At 41.3% G+C, this 26,615-nt stretch overlaps 2 protein-coding genes and 1 long non-coding RNA gene across 9 annotated transcripts in view; 1 reads left to right on the top strand and 2 right to left on the bottom strand.

Moving 5' to 3' along the window:
- TOPBP1 (DNA topoisomerase II binding protein 1) overlaps positions 1 to 7,210 on the bottom strand; it is a 54,311-nt gene extending 47,101 nt beyond the window's left edge. For 2 of the 5 annotated variants that reach the window (XM_037844665.1, XM_037844679.1), the window contains exons 1-3: positions 6,798 to 7,162; positions 6,309 to 6,396; positions 4,239 to 4,373 (exon numbers count right to left, since the gene is read on the bottom strand). In XM_037844665.1, the coding sequence (XP_037700593.1) occupies positions 4,239 to 4,373; positions 6,309 to 6,389 (216 nt within the window). In that variant the 5' untranslated portion in view covers positions 6,390 to 6,396; positions 6,798 to 7,162. The other 3 variants (XM_037844675.1, XM_037844672.1, XM_037844668.1) reach the window with 3 other exon arrangements.
- Positions 7,211 to 12,432: 5,222 nt separating this feature from the next.
- Positions 12,433 to 25,025, bottom strand: LOC119540630. 3 transcript variants are annotated; one of them, XR_005218097.1, is made up of 4 exons: positions 24,783 to 25,025; positions 23,158 to 23,234; positions 19,390 to 19,453; positions 12,433 to 12,841 (listed from the first exon to the last, which is right to left on the bottom strand). It is a non-coding gene; the product is annotated as an uncharacterized LOC119540630 (long non-coding RNA). The 3 variants fall into 3 exon arrangements; XR_005218098.1 differs by lacking the exon at positions 19,390 to 19,453; XR_005218096.1 differs by lacking the exons at positions 12,433 to 12,841; positions 19,390 to 19,453 and adding an exon at positions 19,483 to 19,534.
- LOC119540620 (inhibitor of carbonic anhydrase-like) overlaps positions 24,949 to 26,615 on the top strand; it is a 47,497-nt gene continuing 45,830 nt past the window's right edge. The window contains 1 exon segment of the mRNA XM_037844659.1: positions 24,949 to 25,225. Coding sequence (XP_037700587.1) covers positions 25,183 to 25,225 — 43 coding nt within the window. The 5' untranslated portion in view covers positions 24,949 to 25,182.

Raw genomic sequence — 26,615 nt, 5'->3', positions numbered from 1 at the left:
TGCAGGGGGACAAACGTGACCGTCCACTCATCATACACCAACCTGAATTGGGAGGAATGCCCGAGATCACAGCATAAAATTTGTAAGTAAAAACTGCGGATCCAAATCAGGAGACCCCCTCCTCTACAGCCCAAGCTACAAAGCCTCGTGGTGCCAAGAGAAGCTTTCTCCCAGCAAGGGAATGTAGCTCAGCTGAGCTCCAACTGGGGTTTTAATTAGCGAGTGTGAACTGCTCACTACGAGGTACGAATCCCCAACAAGCAGACAGAGGCTTTGGATGACAACTGACCTTGGAGAGCTGGAGGGTCGCCTCGGACTAGCTCTGTTCCTTTTTCGACTCAGTGGAGAAAGCCTCAGCCATTTTCAGTTCCCAGTTCTGTGACCCAGACAGGGGTATAGCACAGGCAGAGAGAGACCACTGAAATGCTAATGACCTCCCCCTAAGGCATCTATCTTCTCTAAGAGGAAAGGAGTGGGGCCCATCTCTACTACTCGCCTTACATTCCAAACTTACACCAGTCAAGAATTATAGGCTAACAGGCGCTACCTGCTGGGCAGAAAAGCACAGTGACTGGCAGCATCTAAGGGTGTACCAATTTTCTAAGACATACCCCCTGGGAAACCAGATACTGACTATTTCTTCCTTCTGGGACCTTAGCCCCTTCTGGTCTGGGGGGGCCTGACTGGGGTAACCAAGGAAACCATGCCTAGACAACAGAAAACTACAACATACACCAAGAAAAATAAGGTTATGGCCCGGTCAGGGGAACAAACTGGCACTTCAACTGTGATGCAGAAATTGAAACAACTAATAATAAGTGAATTCAAAAAGTTTAGGGAAGATATGGCAAAAGAGATGAACCGTACAATGAAAACACAGGATGTACATAAGGTAGAAACTGAAAGTTCAAAAAACCAACTGGCGGAATCTATGGAAATGAAAGGCACAACACAAGAGATGAAAGACACGATGGAAACATACAACAGCAGATCTCAAGAGACAGAAGAAAACACTCAGGAACTGGAGAACAAGGCATCTGAAAGCCTATACACAAAAGAACAGATAGAGAAAAGAATGGAAAAATATGAGCATCGTCTCCAGGAACTTAAAACGAAAAGCAAGAATTTACATGCCATTGGTGTCCCAGAAGGAGAAGGGAAAAGGGGCAGAAGCAATAATAGAGGAAATAATCAACGAAAATTTCCCATCTCTTATGAAAGACATAAAATTACGGATCCAAGAAGCACAGCGTACCCCAAACAGAATAGATCTGAATAGGCCTACGCCAAGACCTTTAATAATCAGATTATCAAACATCAAAGATAAAGAGAGAATCCTGAAAACAGCAAGAGAGAAACGACCTATCACATACAAAGGAAGCTTGATAAGACTATGTGCAGATTTCTCAGTAGAAACCATGGAGGCAAGAAGGAAGTGGGGTGATATATTTAAGATACTGAAAGAGAAAAACCACCAACCAAGAATCCTATATCCGGCAAAACTATCCTTCAGATATGAGGGAAAGCTTAAAATATTCTCTGACAAGCAGACAATGATAGCTTGTGAACAAGAAACCTGTTCTACAGGAAACACTAAAGGAAGCACTGCAGACAGAAAGGAAAAGACAGCAGTGAGAGGTTTGGAAAACAATTTTGGGAGATAGTAGCACAGCAATGTAAGTACACTGAACAAAGACGACTGTGAATATGGTTGAAAGAGGAAGGCTGGGATCATGTGGGACACCAGAACAAAAGATGAACGATAAAGACTGGGACTGTATAACTCAGGGAAACCTAGGATGCTCAATGATTGTAATAAAAGGTACAAATATGTTTTTACATGAGGTAGAACAAATGAATGTCAACACTGCAAGGTGTTAAAAATAGGGTAGGATTGGGGGTAAAATACAATCAATGCAAACTAGAGGCTAGAATTAACAGAAACATTGTAATATGCTTCCTTTAATGTAACAAAAGCAATACACCAAAGCTAAATGCATATGGGGGGGTGGGGAATAGGGGAAGGGTATGGGACTCCAGGCATTGGTGATGTCTGACTCTTCATTCTACTTTAGGTTAATGCTATCTTTCCTTTTGTCACCTTCTAGCTATCAAGTTTTTTTGTTTGTTCATTTGTTTTTCTCACTTTCTCTTTCCTTTTTCTTTTGTCTCTCTGCCTTCTTTGATTCTTCCTCCATCTTTGTGGAAGAAATGTCTTTCTACAGATAGTGGCGACGGTGCTCAATACATAAATATGTGACTATACGGGAAACCAATGATTGTTTACTTAGGACGGAATGTATAGTGTTTGAACAAAACCATCTTAAAAGAAATGGGTTGATGAAGAAACCTTGAGGGCACTATATTGAGTGAAATAAGACAGATACATAAAGGCAAATATTGCAGGGTCTCATTGATATGAACTAATTATAATATGTAAACTCATAGACATGAAATATAAGTTACCAGGATATAGAATGAGGCTAAAGAATGGGGAGCAGTTGCTTATTATCAGCAGAATGTTGAACTAGGGTGAACTTAAATATATGGAAATGGACAGGGGTGATGGTAGCATATAATGAGAATAACTAACAGTGCTGAAAGGTGTGTGAAGGTGGTAGAAAGGGTAAGCTCAGAGTCACGCATGTCACCAGAAGGAAAGTTGGAGGTTAAAAGATGGGAATGTATAAAACAATGAATCTTGTGGTGGACAATGTCCATGATTAACAAGACAATTATGAGAAATCTCTCTCATGAACTAGAACAAATGTATGTCACTATAACTAGAGGTTAATAATAGAGAGGCATATAGGGAAAAAATATATACCTACTGCAAACTATACACTACAGTTAGTAGTATTTTAACATTCTTTCATCAACAGTAACAAAAGTACTGTACCAAAACTATGAATCAATAATGGAGGGGGGGCGTGGTTAGGGGTATGGGAGGATGTGAGTTTCCTTTTTTTTTGTCTTTGTTTCTGTTCTAGAGTAATGAAAATGTTCTAAAAATTGAAAAAAAAAAAATTGTGTTGATGGATGCACAGCTGTATGGTGCTGCCATGGACAACTGATTGTACACTTTGGATCTTTGGATAGTTGTATGGTATCTGAACAATCTCAATAAAAAAATAAAAAATAAAAAAAACAAGAGCCCATAAGTAACTCTCCCCCTAAAACCCTATTATGTCACCAAAAAAAAATGTGTAATCCTAGGCAGTTTCTACATTTGGGTTTTAAATACTCTTTTCATCTCAGTTTCTTTCCAAGGAAGACCTGCAATGATTTCTCCTAGGTTAAGTTCAAAACAATGACTTTTCATTTTTACTGACACTGAGTTAAGAAAAATGGCAGTCTTACTCAGCATCAGCATACTCTAGACCAAACTAAAAAGCCAACAGCTGCCAAAGCCACCACTGCATGGCTGATTTAAATATCTACAGGGCAAATGATTACTGCTATCTTTTTTGTCAGCCATAAGAAAATGATTTTTTTATGCTACTGATTCTATCTGACAAGCAGTAGTATTTCCAAAAGGAGGTTAAAGGCCAGCAATGCTTTTCACAAAGGTGGGCAGAGACCTTCCATAAACTGTATAATTACTGCATCTACCTACTCTTCTGTTTTCTTCTCCTCCAAACAAGAATCACTTCTTTGTGATCTGGGTGGAATTAGCGTTTACTTTTAATTCAATGCTTTACTCTTTTCCAAACACCAAAAAATAATGAGTCAGCAGACTCTGGAATCAATAAAAAGAAAAAAGATTCCTCAATGGTGTATTCATAAAACTCATCCCCCAAATGCTTCCTTTCTGCATATAATTTTCCAGGGTACAACATGTACTAAGATGCTGTGTGCAAGATCACATAGGAAAGGCAGTTAAGTAATCAAACACTCTGCTGATGTCTTTCACTACTCTTTAATATTTCTTCCTGAAATATTTTGCAATCAAACTGAGTTTATGTATAGCAGAACTCTGTCACTAAAATGCTTCATTACCATAGGGTTTGTTTACACAAAAGTGAAGCTACATACCCAGAAATACTAAAAACTACATATAAGAAAACCCTACTGTAACATAATTAGCATTTAAAGATATTATTCTGATCCCCCCAAAAATCATCCCATTGTATTAATAATTTGAATAATATATCATGATCAGTAAATAATTTATGCCCACTGAAGCAAAAACAAACCAAAAAACAGGCTACTGAAGAAAACACTAGATATTAGCAAACCTTTTTGAGGTGATCAAAGACACCACCACTAAAAGGATCACAGATATAAAGTGATCTATCATTCTCCTTTATCTTCAATGCCTCTTCTTCTGTAATAATCTGAAGATATTCTTCTGACTGGAACTCTTTTATTGACTGAAAGAAAAATGAAATATAAATGCACCTGAAATTAGTCACCTGCATTTACGTTCTATCAACTCTTATCTTCAAAACTCATCTCAAATCCAGCTTCTCTGCACCTTAATTGCTGCCACACTACCATCATCTCTCACCTAGATCTCCGCCGTACCCTTCCAAGTGATATCCTTCTCCCTCCCTTGCTCTAAATGAATTCCCTATATACCAGCTACTAATTTTTTTAAGAAAACAAATATGATCGTATCACTTTGCTCAAAATCCTCCAATGGCTTCCCACCACACTCAGAATAACAGCCTATGAGACCAGTGTCCCCTTTGACTCTCCACCCTCACCTCCTACCTTTTTCCCTTCTTGCTAACTCTACTCTAGCCACTCTAGCTTTCTTGCTGAGCCTGGAACAAGCTAAGCATAATCTTACCTAGAGGCTTTGCTCTTGTTCCTGCTGCCTGTAATATTTTTTCTCCCAGTTCTTTGCCTGGCTCTATCCCTCCCTGAAGTTAGGTCTCTGCTCAAATATCACCTCCTCTGAGATGTCTCTCTTGATCATGCTTTCTAAAATATCTTTCCCTTATCCCTTATACATAAAATGTCTATTTTATTGAAAAAAAAAAAAAAGATGGACACTACATATAAAAATCTCTTCTCTTCCCACCAAGAACAAAAATTTCATGATTCATCTTATTTGCCAACAACATATCCTAGCACCCAAGAAGCACCTGATATTTTCTCAACAAGTTTTTAAGCCCTTATGTTAAATACTTGGAGTGATCCTCTTAAAATTGTAAGTTAGATCATGTTCTTCTTCTGATTAAAACCCTCTGTGTCTCTCCATTTCACTGAGAGAAAGAGCCAAAGTCCTTACAACTGCCCACAAGGCCCTACAAGACCTCTTCACCCTTACTCTCTGTAGTAACCCTTAATATACTTTCCCCACCCCTGTTCACTCCCTATAACCTATTCCTTAGGCAGATACTCCAAGCCCATGTATTTTCCCACAGGCCTATGCACTGATTGCTTCCACTGCTTGAAACCTTCTTTCCCAAATATCACATAGCTAACTCTCTCACCTCCTTCAAGTTTACTCAAATATCACCTTCTTCATAAAGCCTACTCTAATCACACTGTATTTAAAATTTTAACTTTCCTTTCTCCTTCCCCCTAACAAACATCTTCTGGAACCGAATAACCTGTTGTTATATTTTTTTCCTCTTCCCATAAAACTCAGCACCTCCTGCTAGAATGTAAGCTCTGAGAAAACAGGGTTTGCCTGCTTTGATTACTGATGTATCCCAAGTACTACAACAGTGGCTGCAGATCATAGACGCTCAATAAATATTTGATGAATGAATGAACTGTAAGGAAAAACCTGCTATACCTGCATTTCTCAAAATTTAATGTACACAAGAATCACATGGGATTTTGTTAAAATGCAGATTCTAATTCCTAAGTCTGTGGTGGGGCCAGAGAGCATTTCTAGCTCCCAGGCTATGCTGATGCCATTGGAGTCTGAGCAGCAAGGCTCTATACCACCTGTATGCCCTATGTTATACTGTATATAATGAAGCATGCATTTAACCATTAAACCAAAAAAATGCTGACATGTGACCAGTACAAAACTAACTCAAATTTTTTCAACACAAAAGAACCACTCTGGTTAGCAGACAAAAGAAAGTAACTTAATTCCAAAAAACTGCAAGTCAGCCACATCCAATATAAATGTCATAATAATTTCAAGCCCCCCAAAATACAAAATGATATACTTACGTCAAGTCAAGAATATGTAACAATGATATCTACACTACTGTAAATTATAGTAAGACTATTATGAAAATATCTTTTACTAAGACATAAAGAGCCCAATAAGTGAAAAACACTAAAAGCAAGAAAATAAATTCACAGCATCAAACAAGACGGTTTTCAACTATTCTTACCTCAAGAGCTTTAGAAAAGCATTCGGAATTGTCTGGAGATTTTAAAAACTTCACAAAAAACGGGTCATCATTTCTGGACATTTTTGAACTGTCAAAATAAAGGAACCATTAACAAGAACGAAACACATCACGTGAGAAGTTAAATTTTTAAAGCACCTATGTTCTGTGCAAACAAGAATTCCTAAGGATAGACACTCTGGCCTTGCCTGTATGTTCGTCCCGCACGTTTGTAAGAAACGCTGGAACTTGGGCAGTCAAGGAAAAAGATGACGACAACAATCCTAGCAATTCAAAAAACGAAGCTAAGATTTCCAAATTGAATGCCTTGAGGGCCCCTGCTACGTTGGCTCCGAGCCCCTCAGCTAATGGACATCTAACTGCACACAGCTTAAAAGATCCACAGAGCACATCCGTCCCCGCGGATACCATGACTCCCGGGGCTGTTTATCCGTCCATAAAAGGATTTTAAATATGAACAGTGAAACAAACCAGTTAGCAAGATTCGAAGGTCGGAAACTTCTGCTTCCCCGCTCCTAGGGAAACGCCGACCCTCGTTCAGCAGCAGCCACGCCCTCTCTGGGCGTCAAAGTCCCACCCGCCGATTTGAGGGCCGGTTAGACCGGCGAGAAACCAAGGCTCCACAGGCCCCAGGACGCGTCGTGACCCCTAGCACGGGCCGGGAAGGAGCCAGGTCCTTACTCAGAGCCTCATTCACCTCGATGGAGCCCGGGGCTCTTCGGGAGACAAGTGCGGAAGCGCGCGCCCGGCAGGACAGTGGCCGGGGATCGGGGGCCAGCCAGGCGCAGACCCGCCCCACCCGGCGGCGCCCCCAGCCCGAAGAAAACACCGGAGAACCCGGAAATTACCGAGGCAGTGAACCGACTTTCGCACCAACCGCGCGTGTGCGACCGCCTCTTCCGGCGGAAATGACGCGCCAGCAGCAGAAGGCGAGAGATGTCAAAAGTGAAGTAATTGTGGCCGGTAGCCGGGTGGGGCGATATGGTCAGCGGCAAAGCAGTTACCGGAAGGCTTGAAATGGGTTTCCCGGGGTTTAGGGCTTTGAAGGACGGAGTTGGGCTTCGCTGAGAGTTGGCCAAGCGCCGACGATTCAGGCGGTGGACCTCAGATCAAGAGAGCTCTTTGAAGGAGTGTTTCCCCAATAGACATTTATTTTACACCTACTGTATGTAGGCAGTGCGCGAGAAACACTGCATTGCCATGCGAAACACCTCTGTGAGGCAGTGGTACGAACATTTTACAGATGTAATAAAATGAGGCTTATAGACGTTAAATGTACCCGCGTGGTCACACAGCTGGTAATTAAAGACAGAATCCAGATTTCTCTGACTCCACGGACTGGGCTCTTTCTCCTCCAACACAGCAGGAATAAATCACCTCCTATCATCGTCTAGGACTTTGAAAGCAAGAAAGATGGCAAGATGACTTGGGTTTCACAGTGAATGCATGGGGATTTCTGCCAAGATCTTCAACGATCTCTGCCCCCCAAGGAATCTCCTTTTTTTTTTTTTGCATCTGCCTGAATGTTGCGGAGATTCTGTGATGAAACCTAATGTTCAAGTGGAAAGCAGGAGCAGAAGACGTTTCAGAATCTTAACTCATTGATAACCAATGATAAACTGCTTAGTTAGTGCTACCTCTCATTTATTCTTGACTATTGAGATAGAGAAGATCATGACTTTGGATCTAGTAATGGGAGAATTTAATGTCATATACATTGTTTGGTTTTGTTTGTTTGTTTGTTTTTCTTTTTCAGAATCTAAAAATGGCAATGAGGTGCTTAGGTCTAAGTGTGTGCATATGCCCATGGAAGGTGAGTCAGAATCAGTAACCTGGAGCTCACAGGTAAAGGTCCAACTGCTGGGGAAAGGGTGAGAAGACCCTTAAAAACAAGCAAATATTATTAAGCGGGGGGTAGGGGGTGGGAGAGAAGATGCACATCTGTCATGTAGCTACAATAACAATTCATATATGTAAGGTACTTTACAGATGACAAAGGACTCCTGCTTGCACTATTCCCATTTGCTCTTCTCAGCAATCCTACAGTATGTGGGTATTATTATCCCACGTTATGTAGATGGGGAAACCAAGGCTCAGACTATGTGACTTGCCCAGGGCCACACAGACAGGAAGTGGCAGCACCTGGGCCTGAGAACAGGTAGAGTGGCTGGAAACCCTGTGCCCTTCTGACACACACACTGCTCCTCATGCCATGCTGCCTGCCCTTCTCAGCACGAAGGTCAGCACAGGAGTAGAAGCCCATTCCTGGTATTTATGGGAGTAAGTAGAAGCCTCACAGAAGGAGGAGATTCCTAGATGGTGCTAATGAAGATGAGTGGGAAAATAAAATCAATCCTTCATATTTTAGCCAGCTGGAATTCAATAACAGGGGTGTCAACCTGGTCTTTAGAATAGGAGATCCCCTCCTGCTAACAGGATCTTTCTCTCTTTTTTTTTTCAAGAACTTGTAACGTATTACAATAGCATCAATAACAGATAATTAGACCACTTTAAAATCCCAGATTATTTAAACTATCTAATTAATTTAATACAGTCATAGAAACTGGAGAGTAATCCACTACTACAGGGTCTAAAAATGTTCACTGGCAAAAAGGCAGGACATTGATTTGTAAACTGTTCAAAGAAGATTTTACAGACCAAAACAAAACTGTTCTGGTAGGGAAGGAGCACCCAGAGTTCTGCTGTCACCAATCCCTCCCTCCCCTACTCCCTTTCTCCTACCTTCAAAGGTGTGTGATTTAAAGACTACTTTCCTAGGTTAGGGGGCATGTACATAAGTGGGTAAAACAAGGATAAACAAGTGAGATGTAGACACTTGCTTATGCTTGTGTTTCCTGGTAGGCAGAGGGTCTGTATCTGTCTCTGAAGTGCCTGATCTTGGACATTAGATAGAGCAGTGGTTTTCTAAGGGTAGTCTTGGGATCAGCAGCATCAGCATCACCTGGAAACTTGTTGCAAATGAAAATTATCAGGCCCCACCCCAGATCTAGTAAGCCAGAAATTCTGGGGTTCAGTCCCAGGAATCTGTATTTTAACAAGATGCCCAGGTGATTCTGATGCACATTTAAGTTTGCTTGAACACCACCCTCTGGGGAAGGGTAAGAGTGGTTATATGGGCTATGGCCCATGAATGGGGAATGTTTCTGATGTGTCCTCAGGCAGCTGCACTCAGAAGCTGGAGTTTACAGATTAACCCAGAAGCTTGGGTTCAGGGTTAGTTCCCTGTTTCTCTGGCACTGCTGTCACCTGAAGCCAGATACTCCAAATACAGCTTGAGGTGGGAGTGAAGGAAATTTTATATTTATCTGTGTTTAAAATTAAAAACCCAGGAAACAAATGTGACAAAACGGTTATTTTTAAAATATGGGAAATGGAAATGCGAATATTTATTTCTTGTTATACTTGATGCATAGGTTAAGATTTCTCAAAATGAAAAAAAACTAAAAATAGATTTTTGAGTGATATGGTTTCATGTCTAAGTTTACAGTTCTGTAAATGAATAAACATGTATAAATGAATGAGTGTGTAATTTCAGTATGAAATTAGCAAAAGATCTTTATTGCTGCAGAAATGCAATGGCAAAACATTTGTCTAAAGTTTTGTCTTCAGTAATTGGAAGGCAGAACATACGCTTATTGAAGTGCTAAGTTCTAGTAAGAGGAGGATGCAACGTTAGTAGCACATTTGGTTGCTCCTGGCTGCGTTTAATAAAGTATTAAAAGATAGAGACACCCTCAGGGAAGAATTATCCTGTTTGTAAGCAAAACTGAAAGGGAATTAAAACTCCGAAAGTGAGGGTTTTTCAAGGTTGGAAAAGCTGACCGCATGTGGGCCCTAAAAACAAGAGGTAAACCTGAGAGAAGTTTTGAGTGGCAAAGGTCCATTAAGACCCACACTTGTAGAAAAGATCTAGTTCAGATTGTGGTCCTCTCATGCAAGCAGATTAGGCACCATCAAGTGAGAGAGAGAGGATAGAAATCAGGCTTGAGAATTATATCTAGGAAAGATATTATGTGGGTGTGGCTGCAAGTATAGGAGTCCAGCCCTGCCATGGTGTCCTGGTGACCTTGCACATATCCTTATAGGCAAAGGCTTGAATTTCAGTTTGAGTCTTGGCAGAATATTTTGCAATTCTGCTGGAACACAAGAAAATGGAAGGTCTCTAAGGAGCTGCTACAATACCATCTTCCACTCATCTCCCTATCTCTCCTGGAAGGCTATCATGATCTAGTTTCTCATTGCCTTTTGGGTTCTGATGAAATATGGGGCTTTTTGCCCACCTCATCCCCCAGATTAGAGCTACAGAATATAAAACCACTTAGCTGCAGTGTAGATTTGCTCCTCAAAGTGTCCCACAACTCACATTGTAGTTATCAGCCTCTTTTGTTTTGGTGTCTTCCCTTTTAGTGTGTAGGAAAGTACCCAGGGATGTGGCACCTTTGGCTTATTCTTCTTTTCACCATCTGTATAAGTAATAAACTGTCTTAATCTATAAAGGGCTTATTATATCTTTACCCATTGAATCAGTCAGGCTTATAAGAGGTCAAAACGAAGCTGACTGGAAGCAATTAGATCTGAAGGTTACTAAGTTTTTGAGATAATTGCTTTGTCAAGGAAACCAGAAACCTGGAGTATTCAAACTTGGATACAACCCTCAAGCTTGCACAGCAGGAAGTAGGTACAAAAGTCATACAGCCCCCAAAGCCAGTAAACTTCCCAATGCTTGCAAGCCCCATGGGTGGGATATTCTACTTTGGTGCGTATTCTACTCTGGCACCCAGAGTTTCCCCAGTGGAATTAAGCTCCAGTCTCTCACAGTGCCAAATGACTAGTTAATATGCCCTTTGGATGCCTTCTGTGTTAGACGGTTCTCCTGAGAAACAGAACGTCCAGGAGATATATATATACATATCATATTACATCTACAATCAACAAAGGAGATTGTCTTCAGCCATGAGCAAAGTCTCATCCAGTTACTTGAAGGCCTCAAAGGGAGAACTGAGGATTTCAGCAGTCAGAAAGAATTTCTATACACACACACACACACACACATACACACACATAATTTAATACAGGAATTGGCTTACGCAACCATGAAGTTTGGCAAGTCCAAATTCCTTAGGGCAGACTGCAAGTTGGGAACTCAATAGTGATGTTGAGTTCCCCGGGAGAAGCTGCTAGTTGGGAACTCTGTTGAAGGTGACAATGAATTCCCCAGGAGAAGCTGGCTGGCTGAAGTAGAGATAGAAATTCTTTCTAACTGCTGAAATCCTCAGTTCTCCCTTTGAGGCCTTCAAGTAACTGGATGAGACTTTGCTCATGGCTGAAGACAATCTCCTTTGTTGATTGTAGATGCAATCAACCATAGATGCAATCTATGACTACTGATTTAAATCCACGAAATATCCTCACAGCAACAATCAGGCCAGTGCTTGCTTGATCAAAGAACTGGACACCATAACCTACCCAAGCTGATATATGAAATTAACAATCACACCTTCCTTTCCCTGTCTCACTTCTCCACTCTCTTTACCTTTGTTTTTTTTTTTTTTTAGTTTCCAAGTAAAACACCTGAAAAGCCCTGTCTAAAAGTCTGCTTCTGGGGGACTCCAAGTTAAGAAAGAAGACTCAAGATTTCTGATCCCCTTTTGTAACATTAGTGTTGTTACTGGGAAGTAGTTGCTCAGCCAGAGATTATATTTCCCACTCCTTTGCATCTTGGTGAGTCAAGTGACTGAGTTTTGGCCAGTAATATCTAGGTAAAAGTGAACTTTATCACTTCCAGGCCTGCACCATAAAGTCTTTTACATTCTTTCATCTGGATGTTGATACCCAGGGCAATCTTAGGAACCACATGTTGAAAATGGCAGAACTTCCCTCAGCCTGGATCCTTAAATGATTGAATGGGGCTTTGGAGGTGAGTCCTACCCCAACCAGTTATCACTGCTGCCATTGGGCTTCATGTTATCAAGAAGTCAACTTCTATCACATGAAACAGCTTAAATTTGGGGTTTTATCTGTTATGGCAACTAGTATCAAGCTAACCAATTCTGGAATTGGCAACAAGTTTAAACAAATGTTTTCCCACTGCAAAAATTGCCTTTATTACTGCAAGGGCATTGGAAAGGAAAGTGTGAAACTGCTCCAGAAGAGAATGCCAGAGTCCACATGGAAAAGAGAATGGACTGTGGAAGCAGACTGACTGGTTTGAATACCAGCTCTGATGCATAGTAGCTATCTGTCCTTGGACAAGTTAATTAACCTCTCTTGCGCTGCATTTTGTTTCTCTAGGAAATGGGGATAATAATAGCATCTACCTCATGGGATTACTATAAATTTACATTTGGAAAGTATGTAGCACTGTGCCTGGTAGACAGTTAATGATAAATTAAAATTTTCCTAATTTTCCAGAAGTCTTCTTTCTTTTTGATGGAGTCTTTACTTGTTCCCTGTGATACAATCCTCCAAACTTCTGCTCTGGTGTTTGTGAGAACCTGTGCCAAAGCAACAGAAATGGTGTCAGCATTTTGGTTGTCCTTCATTTGAAATATGACTTTGTCCCTGTATATAGAGGTTTGCAAACTTGCTCCATTCTGGGTTCAGAGGTCCCCTTGGCTCTTTTGGGTTTGAGCTATGTTAGCTTTAGGTGGATCATTAACTTTAGGAGGAGTGGTCAACTCTGGACCATTTTGGTTTTTGTCCTCAGGTCTGAAGAGAAAATTGTTTACTTCACTTCTGAGACAGTCACTTATGTGCATTAATTCATCTGTTTCATGGTGTTTTAAGTCCTATGTTACACCACACACTATTTTCCAAACTAGAATAGAGTGTTGAACAAGGAAACTGGTCTCTGCTCTTATAGACATTATTTCCTTGAAAAGGGATAAATCCAGGAAGAGTCAAGATAGTTTTATAAATGAGCACAGCAGCCTGGAAAATTCGTTCATTTAGCAAGAACACATTAGAGTCCTAACAAATAAAGATTAAAAACTGGTTGCTACCATAGTCCTCATTTGTGATTCTAGTTATGATGTAGCAGCTTGTGCAGGAATCATGCTTTTGCTACAAACATCTAGAAAAGCTGGATAAGCACCAGGAAACATTTATTTAAAAGAAGTGAGACTAGAAGGGCCAAGTTACTGGAAAATGAGAGTAAACATGGAGAGGTGAGATGACATTTTGCAGCCACATTTTCCTTAGGGGAATTTGCTACTTCTGGGCACAAGGCAAAAGGCATCTTGGCTTTGCCTGGGCAGAAAGTAGCTGCTGAGTTAAGGAAATCAGTGGAGCTTGTGGCTGTCTGGGACTGGAAGAACAGAAATAGAGACAAGATCTCAAAGAGATATGGAGAATTGAGCCTGATAAATGGCCAGTTTCCTAGTTAAGATATTTATCACAATTTGAAGCTGCAGGGGAAAGGAAAAAAAATAATGCCACATTGTAGAGATGTGGTCCCGATAAATATACCAGGTTTTTCATTGGGAGCTCTGGAAGCCTATCAATACTGAAATTTATCCCTTAGTGAAGACTTTAAAGTACCATTTAAATATGTTTAAAGAACTAAAGGAAACCATGATTCAAAACATAAAGGAAGGAGGTGGGGCAAGATGGCAAAGTGGTGAGGTGTGGATTTTAGTTACACCTCTGGGGAAGCTGGTAGACTGCCAGGAACTGTGTGGAACAGCCACCTCAGGGAAATCCGTGATCAGTCACGCATCATACAACAGCATGGAACAGGTGGAGCAGTTGAGATCAAAGCAAAACATGTAAGCTTCCCTGGCCAGGGGGTAAGCTCCCCTCCACCAGGCACAACAGACTGTCTTGTAGCTGGTTTCCCTAGGGAGGAGGAGGCAGTCTCTGCTGGGAACCAGGGAGGCTCAACCTGGCCCCAGTTGCAGAACTGATTAACAATTGACTGCTGAATAAAGCTCCAACTACAGATAAATTGAGACCAAACACTAGAGAATTTGGAAGCAATCAGCCCCACAGAGAGGCGGCAGGGCTAGCAAAAACAGCAAAAAAGCAAACAACAACAACAAAAACAAAAACAAAAAAAACAGACTTTTGGAGCTGGGGGTGTTCAGAATATAGAAAGCACAAATGCAAATCCAGGAAGCTGGGCCCTTCTCTGAAAAGCTGTTTTTTCTGGTTTCCTTTCCTCCTCTCTGGCTCTCCAACTCCGTATCTTTTTGATTCAGAAATCCCATGTCAACCCAGCCCCCCTGCAAGGACAGAATTAAAGTTCTCAGAGGGATTATCATTAAATAGTCTTTACTAGGACTGAAAAAACTCAGGGACTGGGAAATGCCTTTCTTTTTCTTTTTTTTTTCTTTTTCTTTTTTTCCTTTTTTTTTTTTTTGAGATAACTATTTTAAGTAGCCCATTACAGAAAGCCTCAATGATTTGCAATTGGCTGCTGGACCCAGGCAAGAGTGGAGCTAAGACGGCTCTGAGAGACAAAGCAAAGAGTCTGGTAGGGGAGACAATTCCCTAAAGGGCATAGCTTCCCCAAGAAAAGGGGCAGGCAGGACCCAGCTCAGGTGACCAGCCCTCCTTCAGAGAACTCAGTGCTCAGGGGATGAAAAACAGAAACCAACTTGAGTCAGCCACGCCCCAACAGAGACATGGTCTGCTGAGAATTAAAGGCACCTGTGACACCTTTTTGCACTGGTAGGGAGCTGCAGGTTGACAAGAGCCACCTGCTGGACAAGATAAGAAAAGCACAGAGTTTAGAGGCTTCACAGGAGTGTCTGACAACCCACAGAGTCTTATTCTCAGGGAAATTCCATACCCTCCGCCTGAGACTTGGGCCTGTCTGGACTGGGAAAATCTGATTGGGGTCAATCATATCAGAGGGGAATCTCTCACAAAAATGTTACATAGAGGTAGAGCAAGAACCAGAAAAAACAAGGTGAAAAACTGATCAACTAAACAGAAGTTATGGTAGAGGTCTAGAATAAGTTGAACTGAATGCCAAAGAACAGGTAGAGAACAAAACCAACCAACAATAAAACCTTAGGTAAAAGAGTGAACATGAGCTCCATAATAAATTAATCAAGAAAACCAGATGCCTAGACAGCTTAAGATAACAAGCCACAATAGGAAACACGAAAATATGGACCAGCTAAAAGAACAAACTAACAATTCAACTGAGATACAGGAATTGAAACAACTAATTAATAACCAAACAGATTTGCTAAATCAAGTCAAAAATCAAGTCAAAAATCAATTCAATGAGCTGAGGAAAGGCATGGCAAAAGAGATGAAAGGTATAAAGAAGACATTGGGTGAACATAAGGAGGAATTCGAAAGTATGAAAAAGCAAATGGCAGAACTTATGGGAATGAAAGTCTCAATAGAAGAGATGAAAAACCCAATGGAGGCTTACAACATCATATTTGCAGAGGCAGAAGAAAGGATAAGTGAACTAGAACACAAACATCTGAAAGCCTACACATAAAGGAACAGATAGGGAAAAGAATGGAAAAATATGAGCAGGGTCTTAGGGAACTGAATGACAACATGAAGCACTCCAATATACATGTTATGGGTTCCCAGAAGGAGAAGAGAAGGGAAAGGGGGCAGAAAGAATAATAGAAGAAACAATCATTGAAAAATTCCCAACTCTTATGAAAGACACGAAATTACAGATTCAAGATGCGCAGAATACCCCAAACAGAATAGTTCCCAATAGACACACTCCAAGACACTTACTGATCAGACTGTTTCAATGTCAAAGACAGAGAATTCTGAAAGCAGCAAGGGAAAAGCGATCCATCACATACAAGGGAAGCTCGATAAGACTATGTACAGATTTCTCTGCAGAAACCATGGAGCTGAGAAGGCAGTGGTATGATATATTTAAAATACTGAAAGAGAAAAACTGCCAACCAAGAATTCTATACCCAGCAAAACCATCTTTCAAAATGTGGGAGAGATCAAAATATTTTCAGACAGACAGACATGGAGAAAGTTTGTGAATAAGAGACCTGTGCTTCAAGAAAAAATAAAGGGAGTGCTAAAGGCTGATAGCAAAAGACAGGAGAGAGAGGTCTGGAGACGAGTGTAGAAATTAAGACTATCAGGAAGGGTAAAAGGAGAGAGAGAAAAAAAAATAACACATGACATATAAAATCCAAAAGACAAAATGGTAGAAGAAAGTACTGTGTTTACAGTAATAACATTAAATATCAATGGATTAAATTCCCCAATAAAAAGACATAGACTGGCAGAATGAATTAAAAAACAAGACCTATCTATATGCTGTCTACAAGAAAATCACTTCAGACATAAGGACAAAAATAGGCTGAAAGTAGAAGGTTGGAAAAAAGATATATCACACAAACAACAACCAGAAAAAAGCGGGAGTAGCTATATTAATAACAGACAAATTAGACTTAAAAAATAAAACAATTAACAGAGACAAAGAAGGACACTATATATTAATAAAAGGGACAATTCATAAAGAAAACATAACATCATAAATATTTATGCACCAAGTCAGAGTGCCCCAAAATACATGTGGCAAACACTGTCAACACTGAAGGGAGAAGAACATACTTCTACAATAATAGTTGGAGACTTCAATACAATGCTCTTACCAATGGACAGAACATCTAGACAGAGGATCAATAAGGAAACAGAGATGTTGAATTGTATGATAAGTGATCTAGACTTGACAGACATTTATAGAACACTACATCCCACAACAGCAGGATACACATTTTTCTCAACTATTCATGGATCATTCTCTAGGATAGACCACATGTTGTTGGGTCTTAAAACAAGTCTCAAAAAATTTAAAAGAATGAATATTATACAAAATGCCTTCTCAGACCATAATGGAACAAAGTTGGAAATCAATAAAAGGCAGAAAGTTGGAAAATTCACAATTATATGGAGGATAAATAACACACTCTTAGATAACCAGTTGGGTAAAGGAAGAAATTACATGAGAAATTAGTAAATACCTCGAGGCAAATGAAAATGAAAACATGACATATCAAAACTTATGGGATGCAGCAAAGGCAGTGCTGAAAGGGAAATTTATTGCCCTTAATACCCATTTAAAAGAGAAGAAAGAGAAAAAATTGAGGAATTAACTGCTTACCTGGAGGAACTAGAGAAAGAACAACAAACTAACTCCAAAGCAAACAGAAGGAAAGAAATAACAAAGGTTAGAGCAGAAATTAATGAAATTGAGAACAGGAAAGCAATAGAAAGAATCGACAAAACCAGAAGTTGGTTCTTTGAGAAAATAAATTAAATTGACAGACCTTTAGCTAGGCTAACAACAACAACAAAAAAGAGAGTGGATGCAAATAAATACAATCAGAAATGGAAAAAGGGGGTGTAACTACTGACTCAGCAGAAATAAAGGACATAATGGGAGGAAACTATGAGCAACTATATGGTAATAAATTAGATAACCTAGATGAAATGGACAACTTCCTAGAAAAGCATAAACAACCAACACTAACTCGAGAAGAAACAGATAACCTCAACAAACCAATCACAAGTAAAGAGATTGAGTCAGTCATCAAAAAGCTCCCCAAAAAGAAAAGCCCAGGACCAAATGGCTTCACATGTGAATTCTACCAAACATTCAAGAAAGAATTAGTACCAATCCTGCTTAAACTCTGAAGCCAACATCACCCTAATACCAAAGTCAGACAAAAGATACCACATACAAAAAATTATAGACCATCTTTTTAATAGATGTAAAAATCCTCAACAAAATACTCACAAATCAAATCCAGCAGCACATTAAAAGAATTATACAATATGATTAAGTGGGAATTATCCCAGGTATGCAAGGCTGGTTCAACATAAGAAAATCAATTACTATAATACACCACATCAATAAATCAAAGCAGAAGAACCACATGATCATCTCGATTGATGCAGAAAAGGCATTTGACAAAATTCAACATCCTTTCTTGATGAAAACACTTCAAAGGACAGGAATATAAGGGAACTTTCTCAATATGATAAAGGCAATATATGAAAAAGCCACAGCTAACATCATATTCAAGGGGAAAGACTGAAAGCCTTCCCTCTAAGATCAGGAACAAGACAACGTTGCCCTCTTTCACCATTGTTATTCAACATTGTGCTAGAAGTTCTAGCTGGAACAATTAGGCAAGAAAAAGAAATAAAAGGCATCCAAATTAGAGAAGAAGTAAAACTTTCACTGTTTGCAGACAATATGATTCTCTATGTAGAAAATCCAGAAAAATCTACAGCAAAGCTACTAGAGCTAATCAATGAATACAGCAAAGTGGCAGGCTACAAGATCAACAAGCAAAAATCAGTAGTTTTCCTATACACATGCAATGAGCAACAGGAGGAGGAAATCAAGAAAAAAAATTCCATTTACAGTAGCAACCAAAAGAATCAAGTATTTAGGAATAAACTTAACCAAGGCCACAAAAGACCTATATAGAGACAACTGTAAGAAACTGCTAAAAGAAATTGAACAGGACCTAAAAACATGGAAGAACATACCGTGCTTGTGGAATGGAAGACTAGACATAGTTAAGATGTCAATTCTACCTAAACTGAATTACAGATTCAATGCAATACCAATTAAAATCCCATCAGCTTCCTTTGCAGAAACAGAAAAACCAATAACCAAATTTATTTGGAAGGGCAAGCTGCCCTGAATAGCCAAAAATATCTTCAGAAAGAGGAACGAAGTGGGAGGTCTCTCACTACCTGTCTTTGAAGCACACTAAAAAGCAACAGTGGTCAAAACAGCATGGTGTATGCATACAATAGAAAATTGAGTAGCTACAAGAAGAAATGAAGCTGGGAGACACGCAACTAGGTGAATGGATCTTGAGCACAACATTTTGGGTAAAGCATGCCAGAAACGAGAGGACAAACATTATAATGCCTCACTAATATGTACTAACTATAATGTGTAAACTCTGAGAACTGACTCTTAGAACACAGCTTATCAGGGAAATGCTTATTGTAATGGTCTCTAGACTGTAAGCTCTTACAGCAGTCACATCTATTCCTGAGTTGTAAAGGTTACCTCTAAATCCTGAGATGCTGAGCTCCTTGTGTATAACCTGGTCGGTCTCTGGAACTTTGGGTATCTGTGTGCCATACGAGACTTGGAGTTAGAACTTGGCAGCTATGAATGGCAGTATTACCCCATATGACAACTGTTGAAAGAGCTGAAAAAGAATTCAGACTTTAATTAGAGATATGAACAAAGAGGATCTGGTTAGGACTAAGGCAAATCAGGTCCAAGGGTAAAGGACGATACTGACTGGGTTTTAAAACTACAACTTATGTGTGAGACCAAGGGAGGAGATTTTTATCTGGTGCAAGGTCTATCTTTTCAGTAGCCCACTAGATAATTTAACTTGTACAATAAGTTTCTTTGAACATCATAGGTGCAGGGAGCAGTGAATGGGAAGTGGGATTTAGTGAATTTGTACAGGCTGGGGTGAAATCCCAACACATCCCAGAGTGATACACGCAGAGAGTATAAGTGTATTTGCGGGGCCCCCTGAGGAGCTGGGGAGAAATGAAGAAGTGTTCTGGGCTATTGCTGATTTTCCCACAAACATAGAGGACTGCCAATTTAGTGGGCCGAGCCCTTGTTCTGGGGGCCTTTCCCTGTGAAACTAGTTGCTACCAGGGAGAGGCTAAGCCCACTTATAATTGTGCCTAGGAGCCTCCCCCACCCCACCCAGAGAGCCTCTTTGTTGTTCAGATGTGGCCCCCCCTCTCTCTAAGCCCACTTGGCGGGTGAACTCACTACCCTCCCCGCTACGTGGGATGTGACTCTCAGGGATGTGACTCCCCCTGGCAACACTGGAAATGACTCCTGGAGATGAGCCTGGACTCAGCACTGTGGGATTGAGAGGATCTTCTTGACCAAAAGGGGGAAAAGAGATGAAGCAAAGTAGGGTTCCAGTGGCTGAGAGATGACAAATGGAGTCGAGAGGTCACTCTGGAGGGTATTCCTATGCACTATACAGATATCACCTTTTAGTCTTTAGCGTGTTGGAATGGCTAGAGAGAAATACCTGAATCTGTCAAACTGCAACCCTTGATTCTTGAAGATGGTTGTATAACTATGTAGATTGCATAGTTGCCTGTGTGACTGTGAAAACCTCGTGGCTTGGACTCCCTTTATCCAGTAGATGGACAGATGAGTGGGAAAATGGGGACAAAAATTAGATGAAGAATAGGGTGGGATGGAGGGGATGGAAAGATTTAGATGTTCTTTTTTGCATTCATTTTTATTTTGGAGCAAGGAAAAGGCTCAAAAATTTATTCTGGTGATGAGCACACAACTCTATGATGGTGCTGTGAATAATTGATTGTACACTGTGGAAGACTGTAGGATGTGTGAATATATCTCAATTAAACTGTATTTTTTTAAAAAGTCAATGAACAAGGGGGAGGAGAGGAATGGGAAGTTTGGGTATTCTTTTTTATTTTAATTTTCATTTTATTTTTTGGAGTAATGAAAATGTTCAAAGTTTGTGGTGATGAAAGCACAACTATATGATGATACTGTGAACAACTGACTGTACACTTACCACTTACTTTGAATGATTGTATGTCATGTGATTATAGCTAGATAAAATTGCATTAAAAAAGTAAAGGAGGGTATGACAATGTCTTATCAAATAGATAATGTTGATAGAGAGTTGGAAATTATAAAAATAGAGAACCAAATGGAAATTCTGGAGTTGAAAATGTACAATAACTTATATGAAAAATTCACTAGAGGAGCTCAACAATACATTTGAACAGGTAGAAGAAAGTGTTAGCAAATTTGAGGATAGACTGGTAGAGATTATGCAACCTGAAGGATAGAGAGAGGGAAAAAAAGAAGAAAATTGAAAAGAGCCTCAGAGAAATGTGGGACACCATTACACATACCCATAGATGCATAATGGGAATACAAGAAGGAGAATAGAGAAGGAAGCAGAAAAAGTATTTCAAGAAATAATGACTGAAAACTTCCCCAATTTAATGAAAAGCATTAATCTATGTACCCAGGAAGCACAACAAACTCCAAATAGGTTAAATACAGAGAGACCCACAGACAGACACTTCATGGTGAAAATGCTCAGAGTCAAAAAAAAGGAGAAAATCTTGAAAATATCATGTAATGACCCCCCCATCACTTACCAGGGAATTACAATAACATTAACTGCTAACTTTTCATCAGAAACAATGCAGACCAGAAAGCATTGTGATAACATATTCAAAGTGCTCAAATTAAAAAAAAAATTCCTATATCCAGTAAATCTTTCAAACATGAAGGTGAAATAAAGACATTCCCACTTGTTAAAAAGAAAAAAAAAAAAGAAAAAAACCTGAAAGAATTTATGGCTAGTGGACCCACCTTATAAGAAATGCTAGAGGAAGTTCTTCAGACTAAAAGCAAGTGACCCCAGACAGTAATTGGAATCCACACACACAAAAAACAAAGCGCACCAGTAAAGGAAATTATGTAATTAGAGAAATAAAGTATAAATGTAAATATCTTCTCCTTTCTGTTCGTATCTGGTCGCTCTCATGGGCAGTTTCCGTTGCCTTCTTTTTTCCCTGGTGTATGAGTAAGACTTTTGTGTTTCTTTGTATGTCTCATAATTTTGTGTTAGAAACTGGACATTTTAGATAATATATTATAGCAATTATGGATACCTGTCCTCACCCCCCAGAGCTTGTTATTGGTATTTGCTTTCCCGCTCCTCACTGCGGAGTCTCCGTTGTTGCCTCTCCTGGGGCTCAGCCTTGGTTATGTCCACAGTCACCCTGGGGTGACAGTGGGTTTGGCAGGACTCTATTTGGCTGTCTTTTTCCCTGACCACACTCAGCCGTTCAGCTCTGCTAATTGATAGGTGATTGGTCTAATGTTTTTAGTAATGCCCTGGGGGCATAAATTGCTTGACAGATTGTTCCAATTCAATTCAGGCTCCCTTGAAGGGATAGTTTTTTTTTTTTTAATTCAATTTTATTAAGATATAGTTACATACCATTCAATCATCCAAAGTGTACAATCAATTGTTCACAGTACCATCATATAGCTGTGCATTCATCACCCCAATCTATTTTTTGAACATTTTCCCTGTACCAGAAAAAGCAAAAATAAGAATAAAAAATAAAAGTAGAAAGGAACACCCAAATCATCCCCCCCCCACCCTATTTTTCATTTAGTTTTTTGTCCCAATTCTTCTACTCATCCATCCATACACTGGAAAAAGGGAGTACGATCCATAAGGCTTTCACAATCACACTGTCTCCCTGAAGGGGTAGTTTTTTAGGTGAGTGTTTGAGATTTGTTCTTATCACAGAAAGGCCCCTCTTAGCTTATATCTTTAAGAAACCCACCATTGTCCTCCTAATTGCTTTACGCCACAATCTCCACTGTTTATGAGAGCATCCTTAGGCTTGAACTTCTCCACTTCTATTGCAAATGAAATCAGTTCACTTTGGAAGTGATTCTGAGTTCTCCAAGCTCCTCCCCCAACTCCCAATCTCTGAGCCACAGCCCTGGAGCTGGGGGCAGGGACAATGGCTTGCCTCTCTCTGAGTGACACTCCTGCTCCAGGTCCTGGGTGCTCAGTGGAGGCGGCAAGCGGTGGTCTCTTCTCAGTTTGCTTCCACCTCACGAGCTAAGACAAATGGCCATTGGGGCCCCGTTGTTCTCAGTGGTACCTCAAGGGGCGCACGTTCTTAATGTCTCTTCAGGTCCTCTTCTCAGTCCACCCTGTCCAAATTATCTGGCACGTCGAAGGGACAAAGAGTTTTTCTTGAACTGAAAACTTACCTCAATTGGATAGAGGTGGTTAGAGAGGTGGGAGGAATGGGGGCCATGTCCCAAAGGGTCACCCATGACGGCTATTCCTGTAAGATCAAAAGGAAGAGGAGGATCAGTGTGCTCGGAGGGGTGGGGGTGGGAGGTGGAGGAGAGCCTGGGTTTGTGAATCAGGTCTCATGCCCTTAACCTTGTGACTGTTGCAATTTATAATCTTTTTTTTTTGACTCCCTCAGGGCTATCTCTGGCCTCAGTGGAGGGCAGAAACAGTCTCTGCCAAAGAGAACTTGTCTCAGTATTGGCAGGGGCTGAAACAAAACAATATTTACCTGGCAAAAATTCACTCTTTGCAAACAGCAAGGGAGTGCAGAATAAGGGGTTATGGTGGGTTAAATAATAAGATAGACTTTAAATTCAATTATAGCGAATTCTCACATACATCAACGCCCTAATTCTGACAATGCTTTATTAGATGAGTCTTGGTATGTAGCTTGAATTATTATATTGTCAGTCCCCAAAATTAATTCAATAGAAAGTCTATTTAAAATGTATTTAGGGCAAAAGATTTGTACCAGTACTTCACACAAGAGGGGATCTAAACAGCCAATAAACACATGAAAAAATGTTCAACCTTACTAGTCATCAGGAAACTCAAAACTATAATGCAAAACCACAAATACTCCCACCAGAAAGGCAGAGTTGTGGAGAAACCAAACTCTCTGATGGGAATGTAAATTGGTTCAACTACTTTGGAAAACTATTTGGCAGTATCTATTAAAGCTAAGCATATGCCTATCTTACAAGCCAGCAATTATTCTCCTGGGGAAAACCAACAGAAATGAGTGTCTATTTGCATCAAAAGACGTGAATCAGTGTTCACAGAAGCACTTATTCTTAAAAGCCCAAACTGCAGACAACCCAAATTGCTCCCATCAATAGAAAAGATAAATAAAGTATCTATATACATTTGATGGACTAGTATGCAAGACTGAGAAGGAATGAATGACAACTACACACCACAGCATAGATGAATCTCACAAACATATTCTTGGATAAAAGAAGCCAGACACAAAATTGTACCTGTTGTATGATTCCATTTACATAAAGTTCAAAAATCAGCAGTCTTAGTCTGTGTTGTTAGAAGTCAAGAGGAGGTGTGGGAGGGTAAGTGACTGGGAGAGGACAGAGGGGGTGTCCAGCTCTGTTATGTTGTTTCTTGGTTTGGGTGCATGTTTTATGGGCATGTTCAGTTGGCGAGAATTCAATGAGCTGTGCACTTAGGGTATGTGCAGTTTTATGGATGTGTTTTACACTTCAGTAAAAAGTTCTTAAAATCGTATTTGAATTCAGAAGGCTTCCCCCAGGCCGGCAGGAAGGGGCAGAGCTCATGGACTTCGAGAGACCCCAGGCAGGAAGCAGCAGGCCTGGGGGTTCAGAGTTTCACCTGGCCTCAGTCTCCTAGAGCAGAGGGGTGCAGGGGACAGTGTCATTTGGGAGAACTTCCCTGGAGGGCCCAGGAGTGGTCAACAGAGAAGCAAGCTCTCCAGTCCGGAGGAGTCTGTAGTTTTGAAATGTGTAAGAGCTTCTTGCCCAGATGAAGATCCAGGGGTCAGGGAACCTGGGTTCTAGTAACTAACCTGGGATCCCGGTGGATCACTCTCGTCTTGGGCCTTAGTTTCTCTTTCTGTGGAGCAAGGAGGTCAGACGAGGCGGCTCTAAGGTTGCTCCAGCTCCTACCTCTGGGGTGCTGACCCCTCCCACGCGAGCAGAGGTCCAGCCCCAAGATCCCCAGCGCCAGCCGGCAGAGGGGGCAGCCGCGGGTCCGCCCGCAAGTGGGTCCGAGCTTGCTGCCCTTCAGCCCCGCGAAGGGGACGGGCTGCTCGCGGGCTGACCCGGGGAGGAGTGGGGGTGTGTGGTGTGGGCGATGAGCCGGCGCGGTCCAATCCATCCCAAGAAGCAGATCCGCCCGACTCCGGGGCGGTAAAGCGAGCAGAAGGCGCTGATCGCCGGGTCCTGTACGCGCGCCCGCAGCAGAAAATGAGGCCCGCCATCTGCGTCCTGCTGTGCGCGGGGGCCCTGGGTGAGTGCGGCGCTGACAGCCCAGTGGGGGACCTGCAATTCAGGGGCTCCGGGGTAGGGAGCGGCTGCCAGCAGCGGGTCAGCCAAAGCGGGAAACTGGGCGGCAGCGGGTGGGCCTGTCTAGAAGTCTAGCGCCCTGCGGGCCCCAAGGTGCCTTCTCCCGGCGGTGCGGGGAACTTCGGTCCTTGCAGACTCGGTAGCCTAGGACAAACTATGGCCAGCGGGCCAAATTCGTCCCGAATTTGTACGGCCAGATGAGCTGAGAATGGCTTTTATATTTTAAAACGATTGAAAGAAAATCAAAAGAAAAATATTTTGTGACACGTGAAAATTATATGAAATTCAAATTTTAGTGTCCACAAATAAAATTTTTCTGAATATAATCGTGCTCATTTATATCTCCTATGGCTGTTTTTGGGCTACAACTGCAGAGTTGAATAATTACCACAGATTGTATGGACTGCAAAGCCTCAAATATTTACTATCTGCCCTTTTACAGAAAATGTTTTCTGACCTAAGGGTTATTCCATTTACAGTGAAGAAAACAGTCTCAGGAGAGAAGGGACTCCTCCAGGCCCCCTATCTGGGTAACTGTGTGGAATGTACTGGTGTGAAGTCAATGAGTTCATGCATGTCAAGAGCCCTTCCTGGCACAAAACTGTTCTATCCAGCCTTGGTTCAGGCCGTCATAAATGATTTCTGGGGTAGGGCATCTTCATGGGGAAAGGGGGTAACCAGGGCAGGGCAGGAGGAGAGGGCACGAGGGGTGGGGAGTACCATGGTGGCTGTTTCATGGCACAGGACTGCCACATGGGGCCACACGGTGAGCTCTGCTGGGGCTGGGAGAGGCCAGAAAGGTAAAGCACAGCATGGTCCAGCTTCTCTCACAAGGAAACTTGGAGTGCAGTCCCTCAGGTGTCCTTCCCAAATGCTTCCTTGAACAGGGTTCGTATTATCCTTCTCCTTTCCTGGCAAAGGCAGGTGCTGACCAAAAGTCCAATTCCCCAGTCTGCTCCGTGTTTACAAACCAGAGGCAAGAGCTGATCCTCTCCACCCCCTGTCCCACATTCCCTCCCTCTTGGCTGCTGGACCAGGTAGGCGTCTGGGACATGCTTTCATCAAAGTGTTCTAGTCCAACAAGAAGTCTTTTGGTGGCAAATGACAGAAACCCAATCAAACTAGCTGGAAGGCCCTGCAGGAGCCCAAGGTTTCAGACACTTTGCTCCTCCACCTTGTTCTCTACCTCCAACCTCTTGTTCTTCTGGGGCCTAAGAGTTTCTCCATGCAGTGAGCACGTGGCCACCAGCAGATTTTCCCTGCCAGGATCAGTTCAGAATCTTCACAGTGAACTCTGATTGCCCCTTCTTGAAAATGTCACATGGCCAGTCTTA

The sequence above is a fragment of the Choloepus didactylus genome, chromosome 1 (genome assembly GCF_015220235.1).
Source record: "Choloepus didactylus isolate mChoDid1 chromosome 1, mChoDid1.pri, whole genome shotgun sequence".
In the NCBI taxonomy this organism is placed as follows: domain Eukaryota; kingdom Metazoa; phylum Chordata; class Mammalia; order Pilosa; family Megalonychidae; genus Choloepus; species Choloepus didactylus.
Note: the sequence above shows the minus strand (reverse complement) of the source record. Positions and strands in the feature narration are given on the sequence as shown.